The sequence below is a fragment of the Vulpes vulpes genome, chromosome 2 (assembly GCF_048418805.1).
Source record: "Vulpes vulpes isolate BD-2025 chromosome 2, VulVul3, whole genome shotgun sequence".
NCBI classification, from domain to species: Eukaryota; Metazoa; Chordata; class Mammalia; order Carnivora; family Canidae; genus Vulpes; species Vulpes vulpes.
The window spans coordinates 20,517,099-20,539,045 of NC_132781.1; the positions used below are offsets into that span (position 1 = coordinate 20,517,099).

The following is a 21,947-nucleotide window of genomic DNA, read 5'->3' on the forward strand; positions in this document are numbered from 1 at the left end:
ACAGGCAGAGGGAGAAGCAGGCTCCATGCACCGGGAGCCCGATGTGGGACTCGATCCCGGGTCTCCAGGATCGTGCCCTGGGCCAAAGGCAGGCGCTAAACCGCTGCGCCACCCAGGGATCCCCCACACATAACATTTTTTGTCACTTGAGAGTAACTTGTGTATATCATGACCTTTGCCCCTAAGTATTTCAATGTGCTTTTTCTTTTTCTTTTTCTTTTTTTTAAGATTTTATTTATTTGAAAGAGAGAGAGTGAGTGAAAGAGAGAGAATATAAGCTAGGGGGAGACGCAGAGGGAGAGAAAGAAGCAGGCTTCCCAATGAGCAGGGAGCCTGATGTGGGGCTCAATCCCGGGATCCTGGGATCATGACCTGAGCCCAAGGCAAATAAATGTCTAACTGACTGAGCCACCCAGGTGCCCCAGTGTGCATTTTCTATACATAGTTATAGCACAGTTATCAACTTCAAGTACATGTGACACTAATAAAACATTCTTAGGTGATCTTATATTTCCATTTTATCAACTGACTTAATATTTGCCCTTTAGGGCATTTTTTCCCTCCAGCTCAGGACCACATATTGCATCTGGTTGTCATGTCTGTTTAATCTGGAACTGTTTCAGCCTTTGTCTTTCATTACATTGACTTAAAAAAAAAGAAAAAAGATTTTATTTTTAAGTAAGCGCTACACCCAGTGTGGGGCTTGAACTCACAACCCCGACATCAAGAGTTACAAGCTCCACCAACTGAGTCAGCCAGGCGCCCCTTCATTGACATTTTAAAATAATTCAGCTCATCTATTTTTAAAGATAAAGTGGACCTCCTTTTAGGTTTGTGTGATGCTGCTACCTTAATTAGATTCAGGTTACACGTTCCTGATCAAAATTCTGAGTAAGAGATGTGTGTCCTTCTCAGGATATCACATCTGGAGACATATACCATCTGTGTTTCCTGCATCAGTGGTAGCAATTTTGATTACTCAGTCGAGATGGTGTCCACTTTCTCCTCTGATGTCTTTTTTAAGTTATGTATACTTTTTCCAGGAATGATGCCCTAGTACTTTAGGCAAATTAAGAGGCAAGAAATAAAATAATCTTACTTTCTCATTGTAATTGGGTTTCCTATGATGTACTTTTCTTGTCTTTCATTTTTTGGAGGAGCAGCATTGCTTATGATTATGCCACATGTTTCCAGAAGTCTCCTCCATCATAAAATCTTAACCCTGCTCTGAGGTAGGTTTAGGCCCCATTACATGTTATGGACCAAAGTGATGTCTGCTGTTGGATTCTTTCAGAACACATATGACCGCTGCCCCATGGAGCTGGTCCGCTGTATCCGACATATTCTGTACAATGAACAGAGGCTGGTGCGAGAAGCCAACAATGTGAGTGTCCCATGGGTGTGGGGACAGGAACTGGGAAATCTTTCCTTGCCCACCTCTCTACAGATCCAGATTTTTAAAGATAATCCAGTGTGTATCTGTTGATGTCTCTATAAATAGAGCACTGTCCCAAGAGGCACAAAAGAAGTAGAGGACTGGTCTCTAATCTTTTTTTTTTCTTAAAGATTTTATTTATTTATTTGAGAGAGAGAGAGGGAGGAAGAGAGGCAAGAGAGGGAAAAGCAGACTCCCCACAGAGCAAGGAGCCCAATGCAGTGCTCAGTCCCAGGACCCTGGGATCATGGTTTGAGCTGAAGGCAGACATTTAACCAACTGAGCCATGTAGGCACCCTCTCTGATCTTAATTGTTCCATAACCTTGATGAGATTATCACCACAAAACAGTGTGAATAGTGCAAAATAATTTAACCCCCAACAAATGGTTTTGGAGTAAAGGCATGATTTATTAATTTATTCATGAGAGACACACAGAGAGAGGCAGAGACATAGGCAGAGGGAGAAGCAGGCTCCATGCAGGAAGCCTGATGTGGGACTCGATCCCAGATCCCAGGATCATACCCTGAGCCAAAGGCAGATGCTCAACCACTGAGCCACCCAGGCGTCCCATATGCTCATATTTCTTAATCATACTTAAGAAATATTTCTGCTGAGCCCCCTCTCAGCTAAGTGTTGAGAGAATGGCCGAGACCAGGTCACTTAAATGGCTAGATCCATAAAAGCTTTGTTGATGCCTCCCCTGTAACTTCATTTTGTGGTCTCCCTGATGCTGTCTATGAGAGGTTCAGCTTCTTCCTTCAGTTACAAGAAGATCTTGAGTGAGGACACAGATGATGTGTGTCCACACAACCTTGTTCTTCACTTGGGTCCCCAGCATCTCACATAGTCCAAGACATTGGATCAGTGAATGGATGTGGAATGAGGGGTCATCGTCATTTGTAGGAAAACCCAGGTAACTCCTGGATGCGTTGAGTTCTAGTCTCTCTGGAACAAATTCGGTGGTATAGGTTTGGGTGACTCTGGTGGAGGCCGGACTGCAACAGAAATTTCCACTATGGTTTATGAAGATGTCACAATTGACCAAGTCACCTGTTTTCCCTCCTTTCTTCCTTCCTCAGCAGCAGTTCTCACAAATGATGTGTGCAGTTCCTTTGACTCAAAATTTCACTTTTGGGGATTCAGCCAGATTATAGGTGCTAGCCTCAGCTTTTCCTTCAGATTAAGACCTGAGGTTTCATCAGTCCTCACTGCCCAGCTCACTGTGGCCTGCACTCCCCCCAATCTGTCTCCAGGGCACTTCTCCAGTTGGAAGTCTTGCTGATACCATGTCCCAGAAACACCTCCAGATCAACCAGACATTTGAGGAGTTGAGACTGGTCACACAGGACACAGAGAATGAACTGAAGAAGCTGCAGCAGACTCAAGAGTACTTCATCATCCAGTATCAGGAGAGCCTGAGGATCCAGGGTGAGGCCCGTGCAGCCTGGACAGTGTGTGTCATGAGGGCTAGAAGGAAATTCAGATCAGGTTGGAAGAGCACCAGATTTCCATTCAGAGACACTTCCCTTTCTCTGGAGTGGCCGGAACCATTTGCACTAAGGTTGGAGCAGGAAGGAGGAGGCTTAGGAAAGGGAGAGGACACAGGCTTGCCGTAGGGGAGTGTGGGTCTCACTCAGTCACACTCGGAGCTCCTGATCTACTGGAGAAAGCATTTCCTCCTGTGGGAAGAAGTTCCAAGTCTAGTAAAAAACTTTTGTATATTATTGGTGTTTCATAAATGCTGCTTCACTAAAATGTTAAATTCTCTGATTAGGGAACTATAAGGGCTAAGAGCTGTGTTTGTAATGACATTCAGTGCTGTTTTGTGCAGTGATTCAAAGAGGCTGTCCAGGCGCAGTGCATGATAATACATGCACCTTTCTTAGCTCTTATAAAGAAAGCTCCCCTTCCTCTGTAAATCCTTTAGGTATTTGGGTACTGAAAACTTTAGTCTCAAGGTTGTGGAGCCCCACCAGTGCCCCCTGTTGACCTTGTAAGAATTTGACAGGATGACTTTAATTTATTTCCCTCTCCCTGTAAACATGCCCAGCTGCGAATCAGCAGGGCATCATAATCCCAGCATTTAGGATAGGGGTTACCTTTAGAGGCAAGGATGGGTTTGCAAGCAGGGAAGGATGTGTAGGTGTGATTTCACCATGGAAATATATGGTTTCTTAAGCTGGGTTATTGATACACAGGTGTTCCTTGCATTATTCCTTCTTCCTTCCCTGGGTCTTAAATATTTCCTAATAGATTTTTGGTAAAAGGGTAAGGAGGCTTCCCTGACTCCCTATTGCTGCTGCCATGGGTGAGTCCCAACACTAGTTTGGAGAGAAGCTGCCTCCCTCTCCTGAGAGAATCTTGCTGCTTCTGTGTGGCCAGTGGGCCCTGGACATTCTCTCTTGCCTTCTCTCTGTCCCTCTCTGTCCCTCTCCATGCCTCTCCATCTCCTTCTGGTTGTTCAGCTGAGTTCACAGTAACCCAACCTGGAAAAACAAACAAACAAACATGTTAGGCCCCTCCCAGCCTCTAGAGAAACACCTCTTCCCTAGGAAAGGCTGCTGTGCTCCAGGGGTGGGACCCAGGCTACCAGGGCTGGGGCTTCCCTGAGGAGGCTCTGCCCTGTGACATGGGTGGGACTGAGCCGCCACTGGGCTCTGTCACCCTTTAAACCTGCTCTGTAAGCCACTATAACCAGCCAGGACTAACTCACCTACATCATCCATGTTGTGCTGGGCTGTTCCTTGAGCCTTTTGGGCATCATCACTTCTGTAATCCTCAGCGACCCACTGAGGCAGGGGCGGAGAGTCTCCCATTTAGCACATGGACAGACAGAGGCCCCGAAGAGTGAAATGATTTGCCCCAGTTCACCCAGTTAGTAGTAAATGGTGAGGGCACAGGGCGAACCAGGCAGCGAGGCTCCAGGCTAGACCCCTGTGTGGCAGGCAGCTATGTAGACTGAGGTGGGAGGGGAGGCCTCAAGGAGGGATCCTCCTCTCTGTGCCCTCAGGCTTCCTTCCGGCTGCACACTCCCTAAAGGGGAGATCAGAGTGGAGAGGCCAGGGACCAGAGCCTGCTCAGGTCTGGCCCCCCTGGCCGCTAGGAGCCCAGGTTCCATTGGTCAGATGTCAGGCAGACCCTCGAGGGTGTTTCCTCCAGAACAGGTGTGTGTGTTGCACGGGGCTTCCTGCAGGAAGCTGGGAGATGATGGTCATGGGTGTCCTGTCCCCTCCTGTAGCTCAGTTTTCGCAGCTGGCGCAGCTGAATCCCCAGGAGCGCCTGAGCCGGGAGACGGCCCTCCAGCAGAAGCAAGTGTCCCTGGAGGCCTGGCTGCAGCGTGAGGCCCAGACGCTGCAGCAGTACCGCGTGGTAAGTGGGATCTGCGTCCTCTCTCCTCTCCTCCCAAGCTTTGCAGTCCGCATCCTGAGCTACCCATGAAACCTGAAGGAGGGCTAAGGCCAGGAAGAGAGCAGGACCTGAGAGAGCTGGAGGCCAGATCCTTCTTTCCTGAGGGGGGCACTTGAGGCAGAGCAGGTCTGGGAGAGGGGACGGCCTGTGCCTCCTGAGCGAGGCCTGCAGGGTTGTTGTCTGGGAGCCCAGGAGGGCCTGCTGTCCCCACCTCCCTTCAGGAGCTGGCCGAGAAGCACCAGAAGACCCTGCAGCTGCTGCGGAAGCAGCAGACCATCATCCTGGACGATGAACTGATCCAATGGAAGCGGCGGCAGCAGCTGGCAGGGAACGGAGGGCCCCCCGAGGGCAGCCTGGATGTGCTACAGTCCTGGTAATGGGGGATGGCCCAGGGCAGGAGTGGTGCTACCAGCTGCTCATTCTGCCTCCTGCGTTTCCTTGAGCAGCCAGCTCGCTCCACCCCTTGGCAAGGCTTCGTTCACTAGGGGTTCTGGTGTCTGATAGCGACTTTGGGGCCCCCATCTTGTGCCACCTGCCCAGGAAGGGAGTCACTGTGCTGGGGAGGGGGCAGGAGGGCAGGGCTGAGTGGACTCAGTTTGGAGTTGCTGCTCCCACATGGTTCTGTGTGTTCCTGAGAGGCAGGGCGCTCTGCTCTGCTCTGCTCTGTGGACAGGGGCGGGAGCTTAGGTGCAGAGCCTTCCCTGGTGAGGCTGGAGCTGGGACTTGGGGCCTGGAGCCCAGGCGATGGGGTGACTCTATTGCCCTCCTGGTGGCCTGGGGCCCCCGTGCAGGTGTGAGAAGTTGGCCGAGATCATCTGGCAGAACCGGCAGCAGATCCGCAGAGCTGAGCACCTCTGCCAGCAGCTGCCCATCCCTGGCCCAGTGGAGGAGATGCTGGCCGAGGTCAATGCCACCATCACAGACATCATCTCAGCCCTGGTGACCAGGTGATTGCTGCCTCTGGCCACGCCCAGCCCCGGGTGGTTGCCTTGGGGGAGGCAGGTGCTTTGCCCCCTGGGGTGGGGGGCAGCTCCTGTCTGAGTCCTTGTCTCTTGCCCGGGTCCCAAAGCCCTCTGTCCTCAGTTGCAATGGCTGCCTGGTGTTGACCTTGCTGGGTTTCTGTTGTGGGCGCTACATGGACTCCCCCCACCCCCTGCCAGCCTGTGCCAGCCGCTGAGTCATTTCACTGCCCCCCTCCCCCGACCCACCATCTCCTCTGACTTCTCAGTGGCCTCTCTGGGAACAGGAGCTATGCCACGTGCCCTTCCTTTACCTGCCGAACCACAGTAGCCTCCCCACAAGGGGGACCAGGCCCCGTCTCCTGAGCCAGCATCATGTCTGGTCTGGTCCCTTGTGTCCTTGCAGCACATTCATTATTGAGAAGCAGCCCCCTCAGGTCCTGAAGACCCAGACCAAGTTTGCAGCGACAGTGCGCCTGCTGGTGGGCGGGAAGCTGAACGTGCACATGAACCCCCCCCAGGTGAAGGCCACCATCATCAGCGAGCAACAGGCCAAGTCGCTGCTCAAGAATGAGAACACTCGCAAGTACGTGCACCCTCCCCTCATGTCTGCCTCTTTCCTCCAGTCCTTACAACAGAAGCAAAGTGCTCCCGCCTCCTGCCCAGAACTCTGGACACTGCCATTCATAGTAGGAGCTCCATTAGCCCTTCTGGCCTCCTCTAGCTCTCAGAGAAAGAATTTAAGGCCTTTCTTCTGTCGCAAAAACACATGATTTTCATTCCTTTAGTAGGAATACATCCCAGAAAATTTCTTTTATGTTAACATGTTATTTCTTAGTATTTTATGCTGCTAACATTTCCTCTAAATGACATCAATTTTTACAACTTTCTTTATTGGGTCCCCCCCAAATATTTTCTACCCCATATTTACTGAGACACTGTGTGGGTTTAGAGTCGAGTCTCTCTCTGCAGTGACTACAGTGGAGAGATCCTGAACAACTGCTGTGTGATGGAGTATCATCAAGCCACGGGCACTCTCAGCGCGCACTTCAGAAACATGGTGAGGATGGGATAAGAAAAAGAACAAATTTTCCCTAGTGGTTGGAGGACTCTAACCTTTTGTCTCCTTTGCAGTCCCTGAAACGAATTAAGAGGTCTGATCGTCGTGGAGCAGAGTCAGTAACAGAAGAAAAATTTACAATCCTGTTTGAATCACAGTTCAGTGTTGGTGGAAATGAGCTGGTTTTTCAAGTCAAGGTAAATTAAAACCTTCCTTCTTCTGAGTTGATGTGTGTGTGTATGTATTTTGTATCACAAAATAATTGTTTCGATCACATAGCATCTTAACTGTCAGTGAGCAGAAAGTGGGGAATCCGCATCCTTGAAATTGCATCTCCTAGATTCCCTTGAGATCTATAATAACAGAGATGCCTAGGTGGCTCAGTGGTTGAGCATCTGCCTTCAGCTTGGGTTGTGATCCTGGGGTCCTGGAATCAAGTCCCACATCGGGCTCCCTGCCTGCTTCTCCCTCTGCCTGTGTCTGCCTGTCTCTCTGTGTCTCTCAAGAATACATAAATAAAATCTTTAAAAAAAGGGATCCCTGGGTGGCGCAGCGGTTTGGCGCCTGCCTTTGGCCCAGGGCGCGATCCTGGAGACCCGGGATCGAATCTCATGTCGGGCTCCCGGTGCATGGAGCCTGCTTCTCCCTCTGCCTGTGTCTCTGCCTCTCTCTCTCTCTCTGTGACTATCATAAAAAAAAAGAAAAAAGAAAAAAAAAATCTTAAAAAAAAAAAAGATCTACAATAACAAGCAATAGCAAATTGAAATAGCTGGAGATACAGGTAGGAATGAATCAAAAACATCACTCTGGATGAATTTGAGTAACAGTTATAGTAAGTTTTAGACACTTGTTACTAGCTCTTTTTCCCTAAAAATGTTTCCATACATACTCATTTTCTTTTCTCCTGTTCTCCATTTGAGAAATTTCCTGCACCCTTCAGAAAAATCTAAGTAACATCTCTTTTAAATATCTAAAATTGGGCAGCCCTGGTGGCTCAGCGGTTTAGCGCCACCTTCAGCCCAGGGCATGATCCTAGAGACCCAGGATCGAGTCCTGCATTGGACTCCCTGCATGGATCCTGCTTCTCCCTCTGCCTGTGTCTCTGCCCCTCTCTCTCTCTCTGTCTGTCATGAATAAATAAATAAAATCTTAAAAAAATAAAATAAAATAAAATTTCTAATTCGCCTGTAATTCCTTGAGCTATTTAGTTTCGTATTCAAGGGTGACATTTACCGAAACTTGAGGAGAGAATGAATGTGTCATGATGAAAAGAAGAGCAAGAGAGGAAAGTGTCGCTCTTGGCACTCAGCCCTTCTGTTTTGTCTTTCTAGACCCTGTCCCTCCCGGTTGTGGTGATCGTCCATGGCAGCCAGGATAATAATGCAACAGCCACCGTTCTCTGGGACAATGCTTTTGCAGAGCCTGTGAGTGAACTAACTGGGCCTGCGGGTGTCAAGATCTTGATGCTGGTGTCATTAATCTCTTTTGTGTGTTCTCCCCCAGAAAAGCATAGAAAAAAGTGCAATTTTCTGTGGTAGAAGACAGAGTGGAGAGTATGTGAAGAATGGAGTGTGGCCTTGGAGTCATGCCAAGGCTTAAACTCACAACCTACCGTTTGCTCACATTGTTACCACAGGGAATTCACTTTCCCTCTTTGAGCCTGAAGTTTCCCTTAAGTTTCTGTACCACAGGGATAACAGTGCTCCATAGCACTGTTAGGAAGAAGAAATTAAGTAACATGCAAGGGCACCTGGTTGGATCAGTCAGTAGAGCGTGCAAGTCTTGATCTCAGCATCGTAAGCTCAAGTCCCATGTTGGGCACAGAGTTTACTTAAAAAAATAATAAATGAAATTAGGTAACATACAAAATCCGAAATGCTTGTCACATAGTCTATATTTAGTGAATATTCTTTTGAATCCTTATGTGAGACCATGAATGGAATTTGGGACTCCCAAGTTCCTTCTAGATGGTAGACCTCTCAGGACACTACTTATAGTTTAGCAGTTACTTCTTGACATCTTCTGGACAATAAACGAGGGTGCCATTTAATGTCTTTTCCAAATTTTAGGTTCTTGATTCCTGCCAAGTCTCTCATGAAGAATGAGATACTGTCTAAGGGAATAAACATGATTTTGTGGATTTATTCATCAAATACTATCAGAATATCACTACTATGCACTTGAGCATTTTCAAAACATTTCCAGGAAGAGTTCTAAAAAATAAAATGGAAGAGTTCAGGGGTTACACATTTCCAGGAGCAAGTAGTCCATTAAAGCATGATAAAAGGTTACGATTGGTATTCAGGATATAAAAGTATGTCCTTCTCTAACATGACTCTAACGTGAAGAGTCTCACTGAGTTCTCTCAACAGTCCTCTTTACAGAACAATATTTTTGCTGCAAAGGTGATATTTTTAGCAGAAATTCTACCATAGCCACTCTATAGATCCCGAGTTTGAGGCTTCTCTTAAAACTATCTGCCTGCAGCATGTCCTGATAAGCCTCCTGGATAGAATTGCTGCCTTTCCTCTCATTCCCTTCCCTGTCTGTCCACTGAGCTCATTCCTCATGTAACTTTGGCAGCTCTTGCAACATGGTCTTGCTAAATAAATTGTCTAAATTTAGGCAATGCCTGAATAAATAAGCATTTTTAACATTTTAAGTTGTGTTAATGACAAGTGTACATTTTATGCTCTTTTCAAATAAATACATGCTTATGGGAATATATCCTATAGATATATTCCATCTGTGTCAAATGTATAACTGCATTGCAGAATTTTTTGTAATAGCTAAAGGTCACTAGGCTGATACACAGATGTCCATCTATGGGGGCCTGGCTAACTATAGTACTGTTCTTCCATTCTGTGATGTATTTAGCAGCCACAAAAGAACATGTGTTTATGTGCTGATATAAGGTCTTGTAGGTATAGTATTCAGTGAAAAAAGGGAGATGTAGAACATGTAGATTTTATGCTACCATTTATATATATATGTGTGTGTGTGTGTGTGTGTGTGTACTTTTTTTTTTTTTTTTGGTATTTACTTATTTAGAGAGAACTGTGTGAGCAGGGGTAGGGGCAGAAGGAGAAGGAGTAAAAAAGAGAGATTCTCAAGCAGACTCTCCACTGAGCATAGAGTTTGATGCAGGGCTTGATCTCACCACCCTGAGATCATGACTTAAGCTGAAATCAAGAGTTGGGCACCTAACCAAGAGAGCCACCCAGGCATACCCCCATTTATATTTTTAAAAAGGAAAAGTTACATATATTTCCTGGCATGCATAGAATATCTTTAGAGGCATACACTAAACCAGATTACATACTGCTGGGACATATGGGGCTGCTGGGACACAAGGTTAAGAAAGTGACTTCACCAGGATGCCTGGGTGGCTCAGTGGTTGAGTGTCTGCCTTTCATTCAGGTTGTGATCCTGGGATCAAGTCCCACATCCGGCTCCCCACAGGGAACCTGCTTCTCCCTTTGCCTATGTCTCTACCTTTCTCTCTCTGTGTGTCTCAGTCTGTCATGAATAAATAAAATATTGCAAGAAAGAAAGAGAGAAAAAGACATAAAGAAAGAGAAAAAGAAAAAGACTTCACCGTACACTGTTCCATGCCTTTTACATTTTATATCATGTATATTGCATTACTGGGTATTTACTCAAAAGATACAAATGTAGTGATCCAAAGGGACCTCTGCACCCCAGCGTTTATAGCAGCAATGTCCACAATAACCAAACTAGGGAAAGAGCTGAGATGTCCATTAACAGATGAATGGATAAAAAAGATGTGGTATATATATAATGGACTACTACTCAGCCATCAAAAAGAAAGAGAAATCTTGCCATTTATAACAACGTGGATGGAACTAGAGGGTATTATGCAAAGAGAAATAGGTCAACCAGAAAGACAATTATTATATGCTCTCACTCATATGTGGAATTTAAGAAACAAAATGGAGGCCTGGGCAGCCCCAGTGGCTTAGCGGTTTAGCACCGCCTTCAGCGCGGGGCGTGATCCTGGAGACCTGGGATCGAATCCCATGTCAGGCTCCCTCATGGACCCTGCTTCTCCCTCTGTCTGTGTCTCTCTGTCTCTCTCTGTGTGTGTCTCTCTGTCTCTCATGAATAAATAAATAAGATCTTTAAAAAGAAAAACAAAATGGAGATCATAGGGGAAGAGAGGAAAAAGTAAAACAAGATGAAATCAGAGAGGGAGACAAACCATAAGAGACTCTTAATCATAGGAAACAAACTGAGAGTCGCTGGAGGAGAGGTGGGGAGGGGGACATAGTAACTGGGTGTTGGGCATTAAGGAGGGCACATGATGTAATAAGCACTGGGTATTACATAAGACTGATGAGTCATTGACCTCTACCTCTGAAACCTGTAATACATTATGTTAATTGAATTTAAATAAAAGTTTTAAAAATAATAAATTTTATATCATGTGAAACAATTGCCTTGTCCAAAAAAAATTATAATAATGAAAAAATGAAGTATTGTGACTGAATGGAATGAAAAGCAGTTTATTAAATATTCAAATTGTAACCTGTTTCTCGATAACAAGTGGTCCAACTCATAGTTTCCATTCTTCCACATGAAATTTTTTCATGTTGAGCTGGAATTCAAGGATTACACTTGTGCACACACATGCATGAGTGCACACACAATTCTCTCTGCCTGCACCTAGAAAACTTAGTCTTTCAGATTTCTGTTCTCCTGAGCTTACAGTGTAAGAGGCAGACCTTGGTCACATTTTATTTTTGTGGCTCTTAGAATTAGGATGAGACTGTGCATTCAGCAGCTCTTTTACAGAACACCACAGATAGCTTGAGGGTACCTTTTAAACTATATGTGAGGAAGGGAAAATGGAAACTTCTGAATTTCACAGAACCACATATGTCCAAAAAAAAGCTAGAACTTATCCTCAGGCTTTAGCAAGACAAATGTTTGTAACTGCATTGAGCCATCAATGTTTTTGTTTTGTGGGTTGAGTGAATAAATCACACAACTGTTTTCTCATAAGATTCTGGCCTCTCTCCCTCTCAGGGCAGGGTGCCATTCGCCGTGCCTGACAAAGTGCTGTGGCCACAGCTGTGTGAGGCGCTCAACATGAAATTCAAGGCTGAAGTGCAGAGTAACCGGGGCCTGACCAAGGAGAACCTCGTGTTCCTGGCACAGAAACTGTTCAACAGCAGCAGCAGCCACCTTGAAGACTATAACGGCATGTCGGTGTCCTGGTCCCAGTTCAACAGGGTGAGGGACCCACCGCCAGCTGCCATTAGATCAATCCCTCCAAACTAGATGCCTTCTGGAGTCTTCCTGCCCTGGCCACTTGTTCTTCATGACTCTAATGAAATGTGCCCAAAGCAATAGGAAGTTCCTGAATAGATGGATAAGCACATACTTTTTTTTATGTAGAAAATTATATCTTTGAATAAGTAAGCTGGGTTGTATGTGAGGTTAGTGCATTTTTTTCCTTTATAAAGGAAACGGAGCAAAGCAAATGACATATCTCACAAGAAGTAAAGCTTTTGTGATCAGAAGTCTATAGTTCTTTCCCATTGACTCTCTGATGCTCCCTGCTGTGTAATCCTGTAAAGCCAGGTTAACCATGGGACCCTCAGCCCACAAAAGGAAATACTGATGGTGGAAACTCCTCCTCTGGCATTGAGTAATTGAGATGTGACCTGTCACATCTTTGACTTCAAAGCCAACTTTTGTTTCTTTGCTTACAACCCCATCCCCAGGTGTTTTAAAAGCCCTAATTCAAAAACAGCAAAGAGGGGATTCCTGGGTGGCTCAGTGGTTGAGCATCTGCCTTCAGCTCAGGGTGTGATCCCAGAGTCCTGGGATTGAGTCCCACATTGGGTTCCCTACATGGAGTCTGCTTTTCCTCCCTCTTCCTACGTCTCTGCCTTTCTCTCTGTGTCTCTCGTGAATAAATAAATAAAATCTTAAAAAAAAAAAAAAACAGCAAAGAAAGAGCGCAGATCTGAGTTAAAGTGTTTGTAGCAGAGGGCCACTGGGTGTTGGTAATCGCTTTGCTGTATTTTCTCCCTCTTTTCTTTTCCTCTCTATTCGTGGTGGTTTGTTTTTGTTTTACCGTAGGACCATTTGGTAAAATTCAGGCAGGCACATATAATTGTATGATTCTGACAGTGTGGATGTTTGTTTTCCATTTAATTTTTTTCAATTTAAGTACATGCAGGCAATATTCAAGGTGTTACTTGGCCTTCTTGTGTTCACTGTTGTATCTCCAATCAGGAGAATTTACCAGGACGAAATTACACGTTCTGGCAGTGGTTCGATGGTGTGATGGAAGTGTTAAAAAAGCATCTCAAGCCTCATTGGAATGATGGGTGAGAATCGGCATTTCCTAAGTCAACAATAGAGTATGAAGCTCTTCTTTCTGCTGCTAAAACATCACATTTGCTTCTCCTCCTTTGGCCTTTGTGATCTAGGGCTATTTTGGGTTTCGTGAACAAGCAACAGGCCCATGACCTACTCATTAACAAGCCTGATGGGACTTTCCTGCTGAGATTCAGCGACTCTGAAATTGGCGGCATCACCATTGCTTGGAAGTTTGATTCTCGTGAGTTGTTCCCTTTTTTAAACCTATCATGGCTCTAGTTAGCTGCTTTTTTTGCGAAATTACTTCAACAAATGACTTATTGAGCACTAATTATGGGGTCAGTTCTGATGAAGGGCACACAAATGGATCACCATGAATGAGGCAGCTGGATTGTGAGCTTATTTCAGTGAATTACTTGGATAAGTTAGAGTCCTTAGAGTGGAAGTAATAGTTTATTTTAATTATTCCTTTATCCTAATCAACATAAAGGCATGGCCACTGATTATTTCCACCCAAGAACAGTTCTTTCCTCTGATCCTCACAAAAAGATAACAGTAGCTCATTAGGTTTTTTTTGCAGCTTAAAAATATTAAGTTTTTCACAGCTTCATGCATTATCTGGCTATGGACATGCTTTCTGTCTCTCTCATATACTTCTGTACAGAGATCAAGGATTGAGGTCAATCAGAACTATTTCTTCTACAGAGGAACTAAAAGCCATTTGAACTTGAAGCTACCTGATATCATTGGATCTCTAAGGAAGTGCTGTATGCATTACCTGCTTATCTCCCCATGGCTTTTATAAATCACTTGAGCTACAACCTGTGGTTATTGGTTTTATTTTTTTTTAAGATTTATTCACTTATATTAGAGAGAGAGAAAAAAAGAGGAGGGGGAGAGGGAGAGAGAACCCCAAGCAGACTCCCCACTGACCTTGGAGCCCATCATTGAGGCTCACTACCACAACCCTGAGCTTATAACCTGAGCTGAAATCAAGAGTCAGAAATTTGACTGAGCCACCCAGGTACCCTACCACTTGTGGTTATTTTTAAATGGAGCTCTTTATGGGGACAGTAATAACTCATAACACAGAGCTTTGGTTTGTAGCATATTTGGGTTTTAAGATTTCCTGTTCAGAAATCATGCTTAGAATATGATTATTCTGTTTATTGTTCTAGAGGAAAGAATGTTTTGGAACCTGATGCCTTTTACCACCAGAGACTTCTCCATCCGGTCCCTGGCTGACCGCTTGGGAGACCTGAATTATCTTATCTATGTGTTTCCTGATCGGCCAAAAGACGAAGTGTACTCCAAATATTACACACCAGTCCCATGCGAGCCTGCCACTGGTAACAATGTTCGCATTCTGATTTGATTTTGTTGTGATTTTAGTTTTCTTTTAGTTTTTTTTTTTTTGTGTGTGTGTGTGTGTCTGCCTGTCTTGCATGAAAACCTACATAATTAGTATTTAGTTATTGGTATTCAAGCATTATTCAGGGCAATTGTAAATCCTGGACTATATTTTTCAGTCATATAGATAATTGTTGCTAAGCTTATTTTTTTTTAAGATTTTATTTATTTATTCATGAGAATACACAGAGAGGAGAAAGAGAGAGAGAGGCAGAGACACAGGCAGAGGGAGAAGCAGGCTCCATGCAGGGAGCCCGACGCGGGACCCGATCCCAGGTCTCCAGGATCATGCCCTGGGCTGAAGGTGGCGCCAAACTGCTGAGCCACCCGGGCTGCCCTGTTGCTAAGCTTAAACAAAATTAGAAAGATAAAAATTGTTTTTCAAAACAGGGATGGTTTTATTGTTTTCTAAGCATAAAGGTATTCTGTGTTAATTGTAAAATTTCCAGAAAAGTATGGCAAAGAAAACAGATACCACATAACATCTCTCACCTAGAGATTAACCACTGTAAAAAATTCAGTGAATATTTTTCCCATCAATGTAGACGTGTATTCTGCATTACATCAGTCACCAGATGCCTGTTAGGTACTTCCTGTGTAGAGATGACAATCTAGTAGAGGAAGGAGGGCAACAAACAAATACATTTATTTAGTGATGGATGCTATGAAGACAAGAAAGCTTGGTAAAGGGTTAGATGTGGGACAGGGAGAAGGATGGGGGGTGACATTTCACTAGACAAGTGGTGGTCAGGCAAGGTCTCCCCGAGGAGGTGCTGTCAGCACAGAGCTGAATGAAGTGAGGAGGCTAGCCACACAAAGATCTTGACAAAAAAACTTCTTGGTTGAAAGAAGTGCAAAAACCCTGATGTGGGAGTGAGGTTGGTGTGTTTGAAAAACTCCATGAGGACCCAGGAGATAGAGCTAATGAGCCAGAAAGAAGAGTGTAGGAGGTGAGGCCAGAGCAATAGAGGGGCCAGACTGTGTCAGGCTTGGAGTCCAGTAAATGTTTTGGGTCACACCATATATCATCTTTTGTGATGATTTTTTTTTCCCACTTAAAAATATACCATAGGCAGAGTTAGCAGGTCTGTAAATATAATCGTACAACATTGCTTTAATGATTGCATAGGATTCACTATATAGTGATTCAATGTTAGTTATTTTGAAAGATTTACAATTTAAGTTATTGACAGTTTTCTGTCATGAATTAATATCGAGATAACCTAGGGTACCTGACTGGCTCATTCATTAGAGCATATGACTCTTGATCTCAAGATCAAGAGTTCAAGCCCCATGTTGGGGGTAGAGCTTACTTAAAAAATATATAAATAAATAAATAAATATATAAATATACTGAGATAACCTGGTGCATACATCTTGGTCAACTATTTCCCTAGGATAGACTCCTAAAGTAGAATTCATGGCGAAGAGTATATATACTTTTTTTTTAAGATTTTATTATTTGAGAGAAAGAGAGCATAAGTTGGGGGGCAGACGGAGAAGGAGAAGCAGATACCCCCCTGATCAGGGAGCCCCACACGGGCTCAATCCCACAACCCTGAGACTATGACCTGAGCTGAAATCAAGAGTTGGACACTTAACTGACTGAGCCACCCAGGCGCCCCTAGATTTATGTGGTAATTTGGATTAAACCTATCATGGTTTCTTGTTAGCACAGCTAATCTAGATTTTTAAATCCTATTTTTTACAGCATTTCTTTGGTTTTTATCTTTTTCTGCCAATCCATAAAATTCTTTTTTTTTTCATACAATTCTTTATAAACTATGAAGCACAAAAAGCATGCAGTATTATAAAAAAGTAGTTCCTGACATTTGAAGCCTTAGAAGAAGCTGGTTAGGATAAGAAGCAACTTGTAAACCATGTAGCATTTCATTGTCTTGGACTTGGTTACCAATATAGGTTGTAAATCCTCCCTCTGAACATCATTGTAGGGTCTATCAATCAAGCACTTTTAACATTTCGTAGTTCCCGGCAGCCAAGGTGGCTCAGCGGTTTAGCGCTGCCTTCAGCCCAGGCATGATCCTGGAGACCCGGGATTGAGTCCCATGTGGGGCTCCCTGCATGGGGCCTGCTTCTGCTTCTGCTGGTGTCTCTGCCTCTCTCTCTGTGTGTGTCTCATGAATAAATAAATAAGATCTTAAAAAAAAAATTTCCTAATTGCCAAAGGGTATGGAATACATAATTAGATGTTAACTTCCCTGAAATCATTGCCTTCCACATTTGCCACAGGGATACAAGCCTACTTGTGATGGGAAAGACCACTACAATTTAATGGTCATCTAAAAGTAGAGTTTCTGTTGGACAGAAGAATTTTTTTTTTTTAAATATTTTATTCATGAGAGACACAGAGAGAGAGAGGCAGAGACACAGGGAGAGGGAGAAGCAGGCTCCACGCAGGGAGCCCGATGTGGGACTCAATCCCGGGTCTCGAGGATCACACCCTGGGCCGAAGGCAGGCGCTAAACCGCTGAGCTACCCAGGTGTCCCTGGACAGAAGAATTAGAGGGAAGTTTATACTCTCCGATGCACACACAGAAAAGCCCTAACAAAACTTATTATAGTATAATGTAATTAATTTTGTGAGTATAAAATTAAAGCACTTGTATTTATGAGCATTTTCCTTCTTTTTAAGATTTATTTATTTGAGAGAGAGCGGAAGAGAGAAAGCACAAGCGGGGGAGCAGCAAAGGGAAAGGGAGAAGCAGGCTCCCCATCAAGCAGGGAGCCCGATCCCAGCACCCCGGGATCATGACCCAAACCTAAGGCAGATGCCCAGCTGACTGAGCCACCCAGGTGCCCCTTAAAGCACTTATATTAGAGTTAGTTACTTGAAGATTGAACATTGAATCAAATTCTCAGGATTTTACAGGGTTTTTTTTCTTGTTATTCAAAATAGAAAATAAAGTTCTCAATCATTAAAAAAAAAAAAAAAAAAAAAAACCTCTTTATCCTCTTGACCATACTCACATAGCCAAGCAACAGTGATTCCAGAGACCATCCAGTCAAAATCATTCCTCTCTTTGTTTTCTTGGTGCAACAAGTGTTTGTACCCCTCCCACTTGAAGGTCTCCAGTGATCAGGAAATCAGTTCTTCCCGAGACAGCCCGTTTATTTTGTGGGCAGTTCTAATTATGACAGCATTCTTCTTTCTGTGGTTGAAAATTTGTCCTCTTCTTATCTCCTTCTAATTTTATTCCCTGGGATACAAAGCAAATCCTGTCACTCTGCTGCATCTGTAACTTTAAGCTTTCGAGATATTTTTTCTTTTTATACTTAATGTACAATTAATGCTCAGTTTAGATTTGTACTGAAGTATATATTTTCTGTGGCTTGAAGAATTTATTAACACACTCAAGCCAACTCGGAAGGTAACTTAACTTGTAGTTTTAGTATTGAGGCTTCCCCTAGACAGGTCCAACTAACATTAAAATATTAAGTGCTTGTATCAGATCCTAAGATAGAATTAGGTGGTTGTGTCCTATCCTGAAAACTGTGATTTTTAAGAGAGACTGCATATTTATTTCACTGAGAACTTCGGTTCTCATCACTGTTCCCCCCTCTTGGCAGCTAAAGCAGTAGACGGATACGTGAAGCCACAGATCAAGCAGGTGGTCCCTGAGTAAGTACCCAGGGTCCAGCTCTGGCCTCCCACTGCCTCTCTCTTCCCCTCAGCACCCCTCACCCCTCACCACTGCCCCTCCTGCTCACAGGCCCTGCGTGGCCCAGCCCTCCCTTCCCCCTGAAACCTGGCTCAGTTTCCCCCTGGAGAGGGAACTGGGCTTAGTGTCAATGGGACCAGTACCCAGGGCCCCAGGCCCGCATCTGGAGTCCCAGGCACAGTGGGCACTTTGTCGTCCTTCCACACCCCCTGAGCCCTCTCTAGGTCAGCTGCTGCCGCTGAGGCTCTGCCTCGTTTCTCCTGCAGGTTTGTGAACGCGTCTACAGATTCTGCTGGGGCCAGCGCCACCTACATGGACCAGGCCCCCTCCCCGGCCGTGTGCCCCCAGGCTCATTATAACATGTACCCACAGAAGTAGGTTGTGTTCTCACGGGGCTTCTTGGGGAGGACCTGGGCACCTGGCCTCAGGCTGGGCCCCCAGAGGGCTGGTGGGCAAAGGGATCCAGAGCTCCTGTAGGTCTAAGACCACCCAGGCTGGGCTCTGGCATATACCCAGGTAGGAGAAAGATTCAACCAGAAGATATTGAGAGTTTAGAGTGGATTTGGGCAAATGTCATCTCCCCTTTCCCAAAGTGGAGATTTTTCTTGCTCTGTATAAGGACCAGATGGGCTTTAGATATGTGGACAGCCAGGGTAAGGGGGAGCTGGGGTGGGTATGCTAGTTTGAGTCTCTATCCAGATAGCAAGAGGATTCTTTTTTTTTTTTTTTTAAGATTTTATCTATTCATTCATGAGAGACACAGAGAGAGAGAGAGAGAGGCAGAGACACAGGCAGAGAGAGAAGCAGGCTCCATGCAGGGAACCTGATGTGGGACTCGATCCTGCGACCCCAGGATCACACGCCCTGGACCAAAGGCAGGCGCTAAACCACTGAGCCACCCAGGGATCCCCTAGCAAGAGGATTCTGCTCTCCACTCTTTAAATCATGAGTATCTTTTCCCATGAAGCCTAGGCCAAGGGTGTAGGCAGCCTTGGGCCGTTCACTTGGTAGGGTTTGGCGCTTCGGTTGGTCTCTGCTGCTTATCATTAGGTCTGACAACCTTTCCCTTCCCTTCATTTTTTCTTTTTCTTCCAAGCCCTGACCCCGTCCTTGACAATGATGGGGAGTTTGATCTGGACGACACGATGGATGTGGCACGGCGTGTGGAGGAGCTCTTAGGCCGACCTATGGACAGTCAGTGGATCCCTCACGCACAGTCGTGACCCCGCATCTCCACCTGCAGCTTTTCCGTCCTCGCCAGAGGAGTTACTCTTGTGGATGTTTTAATTCCATGAATCGCGTCTCTTTGGAAACAATACTCATAATGTGAAGTGTTAATACTAGTTGTGACTTTAGTGTTTCTGTGCATGGTGGCACCAGTGAAGGGAGTGTGTGTGAATGTGTGAGTGTATGTGTGCGTGCGTGCGTGAGTTTGCACGTTGGGCTGTTTCTCCCCCTTGCTGTGCAGAATGTAGTTGCAGCATCGGGGCCACAAACAGAGGCTGTGGTTGTTTTAACCTTGTGCAAAAAGGCAATAGTTCTGTGAACCCTGGAACTTAGCCATGTGTCTGTTGGAGTAAGAGAAGGACAAAGGGAGGAGAAAGCACCTCTTCTCCGGTGAGATTTGTCACTGTGTCTGCCAAGCAATTGATATATAACCATGATTGTCTCTGCTTTCCTTTGAAATGTAGAAACTGCCTTTTGAAAAAGAAAGCCTCCCTCCATCTTTCCCTGTCCCCCACCCCTGTTTTCCTGAGTAGGGATGGGCAAAGGGGAAACACACCATGATTGTTGGGACAAGGGAAGTCATGGGTTGTCTGATGGGTAGTGGCTTTTTAAATAATGCTTATAACCCATCTACATGTTCTCTCCCTTGCCCTCCTTCCTTCCCCTCTGTGAAATTGCCACTCAGTCCTGTGTTTGTATACACGCACAGACACATTTGATGAACCAGGGGAAAGAGTGTCACATAACCGCAGCTTACAGTGTTGATGGCCTTTGTGTCGTGGCCAGAGTGGAAGGAAAGTCGGCTTGCTACCCAGAGCAGCTGCCCCTCGCCATCCCCGGTCTGCCCATCCTTCCACCCAACTGCAGCTACCCCAAGGCTTATTGATAATGGCTGTTTGCACATGGTGGTGTTATGTTTCTAAATTGGGACTTCTTGTTTTCCTCTTCCCACCCTCATCTGACATCACAGTTCTTTTGACCTGTGGCGGGTTCTGTGGCATCCGTACCCAGGTCACCTCGTTTCCCTTCACTGTTCACACGGGCTGTCTTGGGGAGGGGGTGGTAGGAATGCAGCCTGAACCTGGGGCCGGCGTGTTCCGCGCTCTGTTGCCCACTTGGTACGGGCTGCTGGGTGTCGCGCATTGGTAATTTGGGAAATGCAGTCAGTGGATTTCCTAGGAAGTTTGGTAAGCTGCAAAAACAAAACAGCTTCAGTACAACGTTGTCCACAGTTTCTTCCGTAGTTTTACATCAAATGGAAGGAATGGGCTATGGCAGTCAGGTGGGAAGAGGGGAAAGCAGATGTAGCTTTTGGGGTAGGCCTACAAGGTCACTCACCCCTGGCCCCCCTCTCCAAAAGAAGGAATGGCCCTAAAAACCTTATTTTTATACATGTGAGTAAATAAACATATTTTTTTTACAAAAATGACTTCTGAATTTATCAGTGTTTTGATGTTAAAGGAAAATATTCCTCTGTAGTAAATTATTTATTGGAAGATGACTTTTTAAAAGCTGCTGTTTGTCCTGGCTTGGTTTCATACACTGATTTATTTTTCTATGCCAGGCAGTAGAAGCTCTCTGCCTCTGAGGAGCAGGCCGACCCCTCCATGACACCAGCATTGACACAGGATGCGGCTAAGCCCTTTACACACCCCTCAAGATTTGATTAAAATTTCAACCGTGAGGCTGAGAGTGTTGGGGAAAAGGGGAAAGGAAGCCTGACTGCTCTGGGACCCACTCTTAAAGAGCCCTTACCTGCCTGTCACTCAGGCTTCACCGACACTCACCTCTGAGGCCCGGAGTTCCAGCAGCCCTGCCGCCCGCCGCATGGGGCAGGGACTGACTCGCTTCCAGACTGGTAGCACACCCAGCCCCAGGGAGTGCTGTTGGCAGTGGGGGGCTGGGACTGGCAAGTGTGGCTGCCCGGAGCACAGGGGTTCCGTGCTGGTACAGTTGCTGAGCTGTCCTCAGCTTTCCTTAGGCTGTGCCTATAGATGGGAGAGATCTTTGACTGAAAGGTGTGCTCGCTATCTGCATCGTATTTTCTCTTTTCTCCCTGCTCCTGCAAACCACAAAAGAGGCAGTGACAAGTCTTGACCACCTCTGCCTCTCACTTGCTCTCACACACACACACACACACACACACACACATCATCATCATCAAAACATTTCAATGTGTGGTATGTGCAGGGTTTTGTAGGGGGTTGGGGAGACTAAAAGTGAATATAACTTAAAGTGGAAGTATACTTTTTATAATTTTTCTTTTTAAAACTTTGTGAAATTATTTCAGATACATATTTTAGTGTTGAGGCAGATTCGTCTATAGCCACCAAAAAAGTATTGTGTATAATTTGGGGCAGTCACAAAATTGTGTATTTTATGTTACAATAAAGGCTTCCTCTGAAGGGACAA

At 45.4% G+C, this 21,947-nt stretch overlaps 1 protein-coding gene across 4 annotated transcripts in view; it reads left to right on the forward strand.

Moving 5' to 3' along the window:
- LOC112910740 (signal transducer and activator of transcription 5B) overlaps nt 1-21,947 on the forward strand; it is a 68,043-nt gene extending 46,096 nt beyond the window's left edge. For 3 of the 4 annotated variants that reach the window (XM_072747168.1, XM_072747167.1, XM_025986989.2), the window contains exons 4-19: nt 1,295-1,384; nt 2,691-2,865; nt 4,676-4,806; nt 5,067-5,218; nt 5,637-5,792; nt 6,211-6,390; nt 6,777-6,864; nt 6,939-7,061; nt 8,196-8,288; nt 11,914-12,120; nt 13,132-13,226; nt 13,329-13,459; nt 14,397-14,567; nt 18,217-18,268; nt 18,575-18,682; nt 19,405-21,947. In XM_072747168.1, coding sequence (XP_072603269.1) covers nt 1,316-1,384; nt 2,691-2,865; nt 4,676-4,806; nt 5,067-5,218; nt 5,637-5,792; nt 6,211-6,390; nt 6,777-6,864; nt 6,939-7,061; nt 8,196-8,288; nt 11,914-12,120; nt 13,132-13,226; nt 13,329-13,459; nt 14,397-14,567; nt 18,217-18,268; nt 18,575-18,682; nt 19,405-19,531 — 2,058 coding nt within the window. In that variant the 5' untranslated portion in view covers nt 1,295-1,315 and the 3' untranslated portion in view covers nt 19,532-21,947. Of the gene's footprint in view, nt 1-1,294; nt 1,385-2,690; nt 2,866-4,675; nt 4,807-5,066; nt 5,219-5,636; nt 5,793-6,210; nt 6,391-6,776; nt 6,865-6,938; nt 7,062-8,195; nt 8,289-11,913; nt 12,121-13,131; nt 13,227-13,328; nt 13,460-14,396; nt 14,576-18,216; nt 18,269-18,574; nt 18,683-19,404 lie in introns of all 4 variants that reach the window. The other variant, XR_011999644.1, reaches the window with a different exon arrangement.